Below are 13151 nucleotides of genomic sequence, written 5' to 3'. Positions count from 1 at the left end.
AGAGATAACAGCTGCCACCCGACACTTCGCTCTGCTTGCCAAACTGCAAGTCTAACACATGCCGATCTTCAGCTGCTGATTCGGATGCAGCCCTGCTGCCCTGGCTGTTCGGGGCCGTCCCCCCAAAATTTTAATGAATACACCTTGTACATTTTACCTGTTTTTCAGTAAAACAAAAGTTTCTCTTCAAGCAGCAAAACTAACCACCTAACACAATCAAACTATCCACACAACACTATCAAAAATGTTATTAAAGCAAAATTAATTACAGTAGAGCGTCGATTATCCGAACGTCGGTCAACTGAACGACCGCTTAACCGAACTGTGTACTCGCACACACCTGTTACCCACCCTACCGTCCATCATCCCCCTCACTCCCAAACCAAGTTTTCCACAGTAGTCGCCGCAATGGGCCACCGCTGGCGCAACATTGCTTCTAATGAGGCCACATTGCTTCTAATGGGAGCCTACAGAAGGCGCTGCGGACTGGCCAAGCCACCTGTCGCTGTGTTTCAACAATCAGCACACTTCTGTCGGCTTGGCACCGGCAGTAGAAGTAGCGGCAGTATCAAAGCTGTTCACAGCAACAGCTGCGCCAGCTTAGAGTTGAGGCGTGCCGCTCCGCGCAGTTTGAAGGATTGCGCACCCCCAAGAAGAGCTCCTCACGGTGCCAACAGCCACCTTCTGTTCTCTGTTACGACCACTTGTGTGCTGCTGCGTGAAGAAGTGAACTTGACGATACAAAATGCTTAAATGTAAACGTGTTGTCCTTTCTATGAGGGACAAGTACGAGATTATTACTATATATTCCTACTGAAGTTGCCTTTGTATGTTACTTTGTAATACTAAAAGAGATGCCTGTTTTTAAGAATAAATTTACTTTACAGTACTTCTTTTTGGCCGAACAAACCAGTTTTCCGAACACTCATGTCCCCCAATTACTTCGGATAATTGACGCTCTACTGTACTTGAAATTCATGTTATTTACACACGAAGAACTGAATATACTTTGTAAAGGACAAAATGTGTAACACTTCCAAAACACGGAAAAGCAGAGGAATCAGTATGTCACTAGTCACTTGGGAGCTGTGGTTACAGCTGTAATGGAATGTTTAAAAAACTTGTGACATAACCATGAAGACACGAGAAAGATGTACAATAAAAATGCTACAGCAGACCATTCCTGACTTTAAAAGAAACAATTATAATAGACTTAATGTTCATTCACCTATGGCCGAACAAGACTAAAATAAAGCATGTGAGAGTTAATTTAAATCCTACTCAATTGCTGTACACTCAGTAGAGATGCACTCCAAATCACAACCGAACTACAAACTTACGCACCCACATTAGTGAAGTTAGTGAGGCACCAGAGTAGCACAGAAATGTTTGTGTATATTATATAGTCTGTGCTAAACGGATAAAATAGGGTTAATGTGTTACTTCTCAAACAATATTCATTCACAAAATGATGTTAGAAAAACCATTAAATTGTGAAACTACAGAAATAAACCAAATAGTGAATTTCATAATTTTAGCAGGGCTCCCACAACCTAGCATAGAAATCTTGATAATTATGGAAACATTTTAATACTTGAACTTGGTATGTCTGGTCCAACAAATGTGTACTCTAAAGTAAGCTATGAGCACTTTTTTACATTAGCTACTGTGAAACATCTCTTCCACTGAAGTAGTCCTCACAGCTCTTGTATATTTCAGTCTCCATGTTTACTAGACATTTTTGCTTCGAATGATTGTTCCTGTTATACATCTAATACTGCGTGTTTCTACTGGGACACCCTGTGTTGATCTGTTACAAATACAGAAGGGTCTTTAAATCCAATCTGTAAGTTTGCTGAAAAACCACCACCAACTGTTCTATTGTAGTATGGGATAATCCAGATAAATAAGTATCAGTCAATTGAAACTGGAGTGCCATTACTTGAACTGCAAGTCTATAACACCTCAAACCAACGACATAACTATTTGAATGGAGTATTTCTGATCTTTTTTGGTTTGATGTAGCTAACCCTGGCAGAACTTATCCAGTGATAGAGGCTACTGTTCATTTTTTTTTTTTGTGTTAGAAGGATTGCTGTTTACAGCCAAGTCTTTCTCAAGACTTAATTCAAATTTGACAGTGGAATAGAGTCTACCCTCATCGTTTACCTGATAGTTTAAATTGTCATATGACTTTTTTAATAAGTTTTTTTAATCATTTCCACCTTGAGCAACTACTGTAACAAATTACTTGAAGAGTGTAATGTTAGACAGATATCAATACCCAAAGAGGTGGGATTTGTTACTGAATTCTGTAATACAAGCATATATGGTTACAATGGCAATGGCAATTATTCTTCCCTTTTAGGAAAAGCCGTGTTAGTATGACAGTGAGCTCTAAGGTGGTAGGTGTATATCTGAACTGTAAAATAAATTTTGGTTGGTTGGTTGGTTTGGGGGATTAAAGGGACCAGACTGCTATGGTCATCGGTCCCTTTTTCCAAAGACTAAGAACACCCACAGAGAATAAAAACGAGGAACAGAAGAGATCACAGACGATACAGGACAAGAGAAACTGAGACAAAGACAAGACAAAACGAACTAAAAGCACACAGAGTGTGACGGTGGTTGGCCGACCAGAGAAATAAAAAAGGAAAAGCCAACCACTGGAAACACATTAAAAATCAGTTTAAAACCGGAGGCCAAAGGCCAGAATCAACACAAAACAATAAGATAAAAACAGAAACACTCAGAGTAAAGAATAAAAACCCCCTGCCCGAATAAAACGTAAAACTAAGTCAGCCATAGCCGGGTCATCTGTTAAAAGGGCAGGGAGCGAGTCAGGCAGTGCGAACGACTGCCTGAGCGCAGCTAAAAACGGACACTCCAATAAAACATGAACCACGGATAAAACGGAGCCGCAGCGACATAGAGGCGCATCCTCACGGCGCAATAAGTGGCCGTGGGTAAGCCGAGTGTGCCCAATGCGCAGCCGGCAGAGGACAACAGACTCCTTGCGAGAAACCCGCAAGGAGGAGCGCCACACACCGGTAGCCCCCTTGATGGCCCGAAGTTTGTTGCATGAAGGCAGGGCGCGCCATTCAGTGTCCCAAAGGTCCAGAATTTTGCGGCGTAGGAACGCCCGCAAATCTGTCTCCGGGAGGCCAACGTCCAGAGATGGTGCACTAGTCGCCTCTTTCGCCAGCCGGTCAACATTCTCGTTGCCGGGGATCCCAACATGGCCTGGGGTCCACACGAAGACCGCAGAGCGGCCGCAACGCGCAAGAGTATGCAGGGACTCATGGATAGCCATCACCAGACGGGAACGAGGAAAACACTGGTCGAGTGCTCGTAAACTGCTCAGGGAATCGCTACAGATAACGAAGGACTCACCTGAGCAGGAGCGGATATACTCTAGGGCTCGAAAGATGGCGACCAGCTCAGCAGTGTAAACGCTGCAGCCAGCCGGCAAGGAACGTTGTTCGGAATGGTCCCCTAGAGTGAGCGCATACCCGACTCGACCAGCAACCATCGAGCCGTCGGTGTAAACAATGCCAGAGCCCTGATACGTGGCCAGGATGGAATAAAAGCGGCGGCGGAAGGCCTCTGGAGGGACTGAGTCCTTCGAGCCCTGTGCCAAGTCTAGCCGAAGGCAAGGGCGAGGAACGCACCACGGGGGTGTACGCAGAGGTGCCCGGAAAGGAGGTGGAACAGGGACAAGCCCAAGCCCGGAGAGAAGCTCCTTGACGCGTATGGCGATCGGACAACCCGACTGGGGCCGACGTTCCGGCAGACGGACGACTGACTGCGGGAACAGGAGACGATAGTTAGGATGCCCGGGCGAGCTTAGAACATGGGCAGCATAAGCGGCCAGCAAACGTTGGCGCCGGAACCGCAGTGGAGGGACACCTGCCTCCACGAGTAAGCTGTCCACAGGGCTGGTGCGGAAAGCACCAGTGGCAAGGCGTATCCCGCTGTGGAGGATTGGGTCCAGCACCCGCAACGCAGACGGGGATGCTGAGCCATATGCCAGGCACCCATAATCCAGACGGGACTGGATTAACGCCTGGTAGAGCCGTAACAGGGTAGAGCGGTCGGCTCCCCAGCGGGTGTGGCTCAAACATCGCAGTGCATTGAGATGCCGCCAACACGTCTGTTTGAGCTGCCGGATATGAGGCAGCCAAGTCAACCGGGCATCGAAAACCACCCCCAAAAACCTGTGTGATTCCACCACCGAAAGAAGTTCGCCGTTAAGAGAAAGCTGCGGCTCCGGGTGGACAGTACGTCGCCGGCAGAAATGCATAACGCAGGTCTTGGCTGCCGAAAACTGAAACCCATGCGCTACAGCCCAAGACTGCGCCCTACGGATAGCGCCCTGTAGCTGACGTTCAACAGCTGCAATGCCAGTAGAGCTGTAATAAAGGCAGAAGTCGTCAGCATACAGGGAAGCAGAGACAGAATTTCCCACGGCCGCAGCAAGCCCGTTAATGGCTATTAAAAACAGACAGACACTTAAAACAGAGCCCTGTGGCACACCGTTCTCCTGGACGTGGGAGGAACTATACGAGGCCGCGACTCGCACGCGGAAGGTACGACACGACAGAAAATTGCGGATAAAAATCGGCAGAGGACCCCGAAGACCCCATCCATGAAGCGTAGAAAGAATGTGATGACGCCACGTCGTATCGTACGCCTTCCGCATGTCGAAAAAGACAGCGACCAAATGCTGACGGCGGGAAAAGGCAGTACGGATGGCCGACTCCAGGCTCACCAGATTGTCGGCGGCGGAGCGGCCTTTACGGAACCCACCCTGAGATGGAGCCAGAAGGCCCCGAGACTCCAGTACCCAATGCAAGCGCCGGCTCACCATCCGTTCAAGCAACTTGCAAAGAACGTTGGTGAGGCTAATGGGACGGTAGCTGTCCACCTCCAGAGGGTTCTTTCCAGGCTTCAAAACGGGGATGACAATGCCTTCCCGCCATTGCGACGGAAACTCCCCCTCGACCCAAAGACGGTTGTAAAGATCGAGAAGGCGCCGCTGGCAGTCCACTGAAAGGTGTTTCAGCATCTGACAGTGGATGCCATCTGGCCCAGGAGCGGTATCAGGGCAAGCAGCGAGGGCACTGCGAAATTCCCACTCACTGAATGGAGCATTGTAAGATTCTGGGTGGTTGGTGCGAAACGAAAGGCTCCGACGTTCCATCCGCTCTTTAATGGAGCGGAAGGCCTGGGGGTAATTCGCAGAAGCGGAACTCAGAGCAAAATGCTCTGCTAAGCGATTGGCAATGACGTCGGAGTCAGTACAAACTGCTCCATTCAGTGAGAGCGCAGGGACGCTGGCAGGTGGCCGATAGCCGTAGACGCGTCGAATCTTGGCCCAGACCTGCGAGGGAGTGACATGGAGGCCAATGGTGGACACATACCGCTCCCAGCACTCCTTCTTGCCTTGGCGGATAAGGAGGCGGGCCCGCGCACGCAGCCGTTTGAAGGCGATAAGGTGGTCGAGGGAGGGGTGTCGCTTGTGACGCTGGAGCGCCCGCCGGCGATCTTTAATCGCTTCAGCGATCTCAGGCGACCACCAAGGCACAGCCTTCCGCCGAGGGGACCCACAGGAATGGGGAATGGCAGATTCGGCGGCAGTAACAATGCCGGTGGTGACCGATTGAACCACCGCATCAATGTCATCGGTAGAGAGAGGCTCAAAAGCGGCAGTGGAGGAGAACAAGTCCCAGTCAGCCTTATTCATAGCCCATCTGCTAGGGCGCCCAGAAGAGTGGCGCTGTGGTAGGGACAAAAAGATCGGAAAATGGTCACTACCACACAGGTCGTCATGCACACGCCATTGGACAGACGGTAAGAGGCTATGGCTACAGATTGAAAGGTCAATGGCGGAGTAGGTGCCATGCGCCACACTGAAGTGTGTGAAGGCACCATCATTTAACAGCGAGAGATCGAGCTGCGACAAGAAACGCTCAATGATGGCGCCTCGACCTGTTGCCACTGACCCACCCCACAGAGGGTTATGGGCGTTGAAGTCACCCAATAGCAAGAAAGGTGGCGGCAATTGGGCGACCAGTGCAGCCAGGACATGCTGCGAGACATCACCATCCGGTGGAATGTAAAGACTGCAGACGGTAACAGCCTGTGGCGTCCACACGCGTACAGCGACAGCCTCTAAAGGCGTCTGGAGAGGGACAGACTCGCTGTGCAGAGTGTGAAGGACATAAATGCAGACGCCACCAGACACCCTTTCATAAGCTGCTCGGTTCTTGTAATAACCCCGATAGCCACGGAGGGCGGGGGTTCGCATCGCCGGAAACCAAGTTTCCTGGAGAGCAATGCAGAAGAAAGGGTGAAGGCTGATAAGTTGACGGAGCTCGGCTAGATGGTGGAAGAAACCGCTGCAGTTCCACTGGAGGATGGTGTTGTCCATGGCTGGGAAAGGCGTGACGAGACTGGGAAGGCAGATTACGCCACTGGGTCACCTACTGCCTCCGATGGAGCATCTGTACAAATGCCATCCATTGCGTCCGAGGGACCGGCAAGAGCGAGGTCCTCAGCGGACGCCAGAATCTCCACCTCGTCCTCAGAGGCAGAGCTTGTAGGAAGCAGTGGGATCGGTGCCACCGCAATACCGTTGGTCTTGGGGACTTTCTTCTTTGTCTGCTTGTCACGCGGCGCCTTCGGCGGTTCAGGCGGCATGGGCTTCACCGGGTCAGTCTCAGGGACAGACGACGACCGCGAGGCCCGACGACCAGGGACTGGCGGTTGTTTCAACCACTTGCGGGCGTCCGCTTTTCCACTGGTCGGAACTGGTGAAGGGAGAGCCCCAAGGGATCCCTTCCTGGCGAGAGCAGCCGAAGAAGTCTTACGCTTCTCCGACTGGGAAGGGGGAACTGATGTCCCCGATGGTTGGGAGGGTGTTGCTCCTGGAGAAGATGGAGCAGGAGCAACAGGGTGTGAAGTGCCCCCCACAAGCAAGGGGGCCGGTGGATGCTGACCGATCTTAGAGCCGATTCGTGATGACGGGAGAACCGTCGTTGCAGCAGCGGCGTAAGTTGACGGCATTGCCACAGGATGGAGCCTCTCATATTTCCGTCTAGCCTCGGGGTAGGTCAGCCGGTCCAAGGTCTTATATTCCATTATCTTCCGTTCTTTCTGCAATATCCTACAGTCCGGTGAGCAGGGGGAATGGTGTTCTCCGCAGTTAACACAGATAGGAGGCGGGGCACATGGAGTATCGGGATGCGAAGGACGCCCGCAATCCCGACACGTCATGCTGGAAGTACAGCGCGATGACATGTGCCCGAACTTCCAGCATTTAAAACACCGCATCGGAGGAGGGATATATGGTTTCACATCACAACGGTAAACCATCACCTTAACCTTTTCGGGTAAGACATCACCCTCAAAGGCCAAGATGAAGGCACCGGTGGCGACCTGATTATCCCTCGGACCCCGATGGACGCGCCGGACGAAGTGAACACCTCGTCGTTCGAGGTTGGCGCGTAATTCATCGTCGGACTGCAGAAGAAGATCCCGGTGGAATATAATACCCTGGACCATGTTCAGACTCTTATGCGGCGTGATGCTAACGGAAACATCCCCCAACTTGTCACAATTGAGCAACCTCCGTGACTGGGCAGAGGATGCCGTTTTTATCAACACCGATCCAGACCGCATCTTAGACAAGCCCTCCACCTCACCGAACTTGTCCTCTAAATGTTCGACAAAGAACTGAGGCTTCACGGATAGAAAAGATTCCCCATCAGCTCTGGTACAGACAAGATATCTGGGCGAATATGTCTCAGTGTCACGCAATGCCTGTCGTTCCTCCCATGGTGTGGCGAGGGAGGGGAACGATTTGGGGTCATAAACGTTACCTTTAAAATGGGCTCTCGAACGCTTAGAGACTGCTGACGGCTGGCCGCCAGCGACAGATGATGTACCACGCTTCATTGCGGGTCATCCGCCCTGATGCCACCTACTCCGACCAAGGGCCCTCCCCACGGGCGCCACCCAGCCGCAGCAAAGGCCACCTGGCAGGATGGCCATTTGCCGGGAGTCCCGATGCCCCAGGGAGATGGGCATCTACTCCTTGGCATACGTGGGGAGTGAACGGCGCAGGCATCAGTAGAGCGATCCCTGTGTTGTCAGGGGGCTACAACCAAGAGGGTACATGGCGACCCCACCACAACGGACTGGCTACCGTGCTGGATCTTAGGTGCAAAAATGGCCAAGGTCGTCGTCACAGTTAAAAGAAACACTGCAGAGTGCAGCGTGGTAATCGCCCAAGAGATCGAAAACGAGCGGGACACCATGGCAACGACGAGAAAGACGGCTATAGGTCTAATTGCACGAAGGATACAGTGCACCATGTAAGGTGCCCTTCCCCAATTGGCTCGCTCTTCGGAATAATTTAGATAGATGGAGGTCAAACCCGAGAGGGGACCATCACATAAGGCCGAAACGTTGGAGACTCCTTTTAGTCGCCTCTTACGACAGGCAGGAATACCGCGGGCCTATTCTTACCCCCGAACCCGCAGGGGGTTGTAAAATAAATTTTCATGTGCATTACAGTATTAACGTGCAACTTCAAGCTCTGCTTTCAAGCTAGCTATAATATTATGCAGAAATATAAAGAATGGCAAAGAACATACTTATCTTGCTGTAAAAAGAGAAACACTCCAAGATATAGCAAATAACTATAAAAGTTAAAACAAAAATAATGGTGATCTAATGGAAACTAAGAAAGAGTAAAAGCATGCTGTCAGATATAAATTAATCAAATAAGTTTAGTAAAGAGGAGGAAAATAATATTAATTCTATATATCTTACTATATTTAAAAGAATTTTGTTGGTAAATAACCAGAAATTAGCACGAATTCTCTCTGAGGAGGGAAGTAGATCGTCACTGTATTACTGCTGTATTTTGATAACAAAGGAAGGATTTATTCTGTAAATAGTATCTATTTTTCCTCTTATTCATAGTCATTAATACTGGCAAAGGGATTTAATTACTAATGAGCAGCAGTATGTAAAATGAAATTCTTTTTCATTAGCAAGGCCAAGCCTCAAACAATCTTCATATACAGTTCTGTATAAACACACCTGCTCCATATTCCACTACAGAAATGAAATGGAACTTTTCAAAGACAAAACTTACAAACTTCTTCACTTCAGTCAACTGAAATGGGCTAGGTTTCGTCACTGGTTTTGGATCAACTTTCTTGGGCAATTGTGGTTCCTTTAAGATATCAGCTTTTAATGGTGCTGCCTTGAAAATGTACCTGAAACATTAAATGCTAACAACACACTGTTTTAATTTCACTATTAAGAGATAATTATTTCAGTTACTTACTTTTGCATTTGCTGCAGTTCAGCCTCCTCCCGCTCCTCTTTTGACAGGTAAGTTACAGGTCTGACACGTAAATGAGAAGTGAAGTTAGGTGACTGTGGCACAGTACACCGTAATTTCTTGTAAGATGGGTTTACTTGGCTAGCCTGCCACCTCTGTGAACCATCTGTAAAAGATAATGATGGATTTATGAAACTATGAACATTGGACAAGGCACAAGAAGGTACACAAATGGTACAGGAAGAAAAACAATTACAATGAAAGAATTCAAATACTGCAGCTATCATTTTACATTTAAGCAGTTATCCCCCGAATCTGTAAAGAACTGAACTCCCACATATAAAACAACTTCGCATGTTTGATTACAAATGAGTTAATGTGTTAAATATTTGATGTTATGCATATAATCGAGAAAATGCTTTAGAAAAGGTTTGAAATTATGTTTCAAGTTTGTTGGAAGTCTAAGGCCTCATTATCAAGCACTAGATGAGTACAGCCTGGGTAATTTGCATACCATTTTAAGCGAATGCTAGTTCTCCACACATCTCAATGTTTATGACAACATAACTCCTGAACTGTGTTTCTTACAAAGATGTAAATTTGCAGATACATGCAGTGGTATATGTGGACACTGTGTGCTAAATGTGCTGAGAATATAATTAATAGTAAAAAAGTAATAAATTAAATCATAACATCTAATGTGATGGTTTTCCTGCATGGTCAGCAAAAATGTAAGTGGTAAACTTTTCTTCTTTCATCATTTTGTGGGATGTTGTCAGTGTGTTAACAGTTTTATCAAGGTTTGAAATTATGTTGGTTGGATTAAAAGAGAGGGAAAGGGACCAGACTACAAGGTCATCAGTCCCTTGTTCCAAATACAACAATGCCCAAAGTGTGAGGATAAAACAAAAGTTGGGTTGTTTGGGGGAAGAGACCAAACAGCGAGGTCATCGGTCTCATCGGATTAGGAAAGGATGGGGAAAGGAAGTCGGCCGTGCCCTGTCAAAGGAACCATTCCAGCATTTGCCTGGAGTGATTTAGGGAAATCACAGAAAACCTAAATCAGGACGGCCGGACGCGGGATTGAACCATCGTCTTCCCGAATGCGAGTCCAGTGTGCTACCACTGCGCCACCTCGCTCGGTCATAACTCAAAACGGACTCAAAGGAAAAATCACAAGAACGATGACGGGCAACAAACTTGTAAATGAACAAAAGGGGACCAGAAAACCACAGAAACACAACAAACAGGATGAAGAGATTAAAACAACAAAGCAAATTACCATGGATGGCTGACCATGAGAATAAAAAAGGAGAAGCCAGCCACTCTGCAACAAATTAAAACCTCCACCCTTGAAGCACTACGGTGGAGGACACACAGGCACAAAGGACATGCGCTAAAACTTAGATCAAATGATAAAACCCACCCACACGAATAAAACGTAAACTAAATCAGCCGATGAGGCGCTGAGAGATAAAATTAGCAGCAACGAGTCCGGTAACCCAAGATCTTGTCACAGGGCAATCAAAGTGGGACAGTGCACGAGAATAAGGGGCACCGTCAACCAGGCGCTGCACCGACACTCAGGCGGGTCTGCATGGCACAGGAGGTAACTGTGGGTCGCCCAAGTGTGGCCAATGCGGAGCCGGCAGAGGATAACTGATTCCCTGAGAGAGACCTGCATGGAAGTCTTCCACACATTCGTAGTCTCCTTAATGACATGCAGTTTGTTGTGTGTACTGTTATGTCATTTCATCTCCCAAAGCCATAAAACCCTACGGCATAAATCAGAACGCAGGTCAGGTTCAAAGATGCCCATCTCCAGAAGCGGTTTCCACATAGCCTGTTTGGCCAGCCTATCGGCAAATTCTTTGCCTGGGATGCCAACATGTCCTGGGGTCCACACAAACACCACTGAACGAAAGGACCGGTCCAGGGCATATATGGACTCCTGGATGGACACTACCAAAGGATGGCGAGGGTAGCACTGGTCGATAGCTTGTAGGCTCCTCAAGGAGTCAGTACAAAGAAGAATCGATTCCCCGGGGGCATGAACGGATATACTGAAGTGCACGAGAGATGGCCACCAGATCTGCAGTGAATATACTGCAGCCATTGGGCAGGGAATGCTGTTCCAAACGGCCTTTGTGGACATAGGCGAAGCCAACATGGCCGTTAGCCATCGAGTTGTCAGTGTAAACCACTTCAGAGCCCCGGAACATGTCGAACATGTCAAGAATCAAGAGGAAGTGACAGCGGAGAGCAGCGGGGTTAACAGAGTCCTCAGGACCATACAAAAGGTCCAGACGAAGCTTTGGCCAAGGTGTACACCATGGAGGTGTATGTGAATGGACCTCAAGTAGAGGTGGCAAAGGGAAGGACTCCAGTTCGGAAAGAAGGGATGGAACGCAAACCGCAATCATGCAATCATGAGCCCTGACCTGGGCGGCCAATGCAGGAGATGAACTATTGTGGGTGAGAAAAGGAGATGGTAATTTAGGTGCTAAGGAGAACTACGAATGTGTGCAACATAACTGGTGAGCAGTTGTACACATCGGATCCGCATTGGAGGTACTCCAGCCTCCACAAGGACACGGGTCATCAGACTCTTTAAAAAGCTACCGTCACTAGGCGAATGCCACAGTGGTGAACTGGGTCGAGTCAATGCAGCGCTGGTGGCGCCGCTGAACCGTAAACCAGACTCCCATAGTCAAGGCATGATTGAACAAGGGCTCTGTAGAGCTGCAGCAGCGTAGAGCAATCTGCACCCCAGTTGGTGTTGCTCATGCAGTGGAGGGCATTGAGGTGCTGCCAGCAGTTACGCTTAAGCTGACGAAGGTGAGGTAGCCAAGTCAATCACGCACAGAAAACCGTTCCTAAGATTCAATACGTCTCCATTACAGTAAGTGCATCATCATAAAGGTAAAGTTCTGGTTCCGGATGAATGGTACGACGCCGACAGAAGTGCACAACACATGAGTTTGTAGCCAAAAAATGGAAACCATGGGCTACAGCCCATGACTACAGCTTGTGGATGGCTCCCTGTAGGCACCTCTCAGCAACACCAGTACTGGTGGAGCAGTACAAATGCAGAAGTCGTCTGCACACAGAGAGAGTGAGACGGACGGCCCTACAGTGCTACACCGTTAACAGCAACTAAAAATAGTGATACACTCAATACAGAGCCCTGCTGGATTCCATGCTACTGGATATAGAGGAACTATGGGGCTATGGGGGGCACCAACTTTGATACGGAAAGTACCAAGCGACAGAAAATTCTGGATAAAAATCGGGAGCAGGCCTCAGAGACCCCACCTGTACAATGTGGCAAGGACAGGATGTCGCCAGGTGGTGTCATACACTTTGCGTAGATCAAAAACGACGGCAACAAGGTGTTGGTGTCTGGCAATGGTTGTTTGGATGGTAGACTCAAGGTACACAAGATTATAAGTGGTAGAGGGCTCATGGCAGAAGCTGCCCTGACATGGAGACAGCAGGTCACTTGACTCCAGGACTCAACCCAACCCCTGACACCCCATACATTCCAGCAGCTTACAAACAACATTGGTGAGGCTGATGGGCCAATAGCTATCTACTTCAAGCGGGTTTTTACCGGGTTTGGGCACCGAAACAATGGTGCTCTCCCGCCATTGCGATGGAAATACACCAACGCACCAGGTCCGGTTGAAGATGACAAGGAGATAGCGCTTGTAGTCAGACAAGAGATGATTAACCATCTGACTGTAGATCCGACCCGGCCCAGGAGCTGTGTCGGGGCAACGAGCAAGGGCGC

General features: G+C 48.8%; 1 protein-coding gene across 2 annotated transcripts in view; it reads right to left on the bottom strand.

The window, feature by feature from the left end:
- LOC126458103 (targeting protein for Xklp2 homolog) overlaps positions 1-13151 on the bottom strand; it is a 152576-nt gene that overhangs the window by 80897 nt on the left and 58528 nt on the right. For both annotated transcript variants that reach the window (XM_050094929.1, XM_050094928.1), the window contains exons 5-6: positions 9362-9524; positions 9167-9290 (exon numbers count right to left, since the gene is read on the bottom strand). In XM_050094929.1, the coding sequence (XP_049950886.1) occupies positions 9167-9290; positions 9362-9524 (287 nt within the window). The remainder of the gene's footprint in view (positions 1-9166; positions 9291-9361; positions 9525-13151) is intronic.

Source organism: Schistocerca serialis, chromosome 2, assembly GCF_023864345.2.
Source record: "Schistocerca serialis cubense isolate TAMUIC-IGC-003099 chromosome 2, iqSchSeri2.2, whole genome shotgun sequence".
NCBI lineage: Eukaryota > Metazoa > Arthropoda > Insecta > Orthoptera > Acrididae > Schistocerca > Schistocerca serialis.
This window is presented reverse-complemented; position numbering and strand designations above follow the sequence as displayed.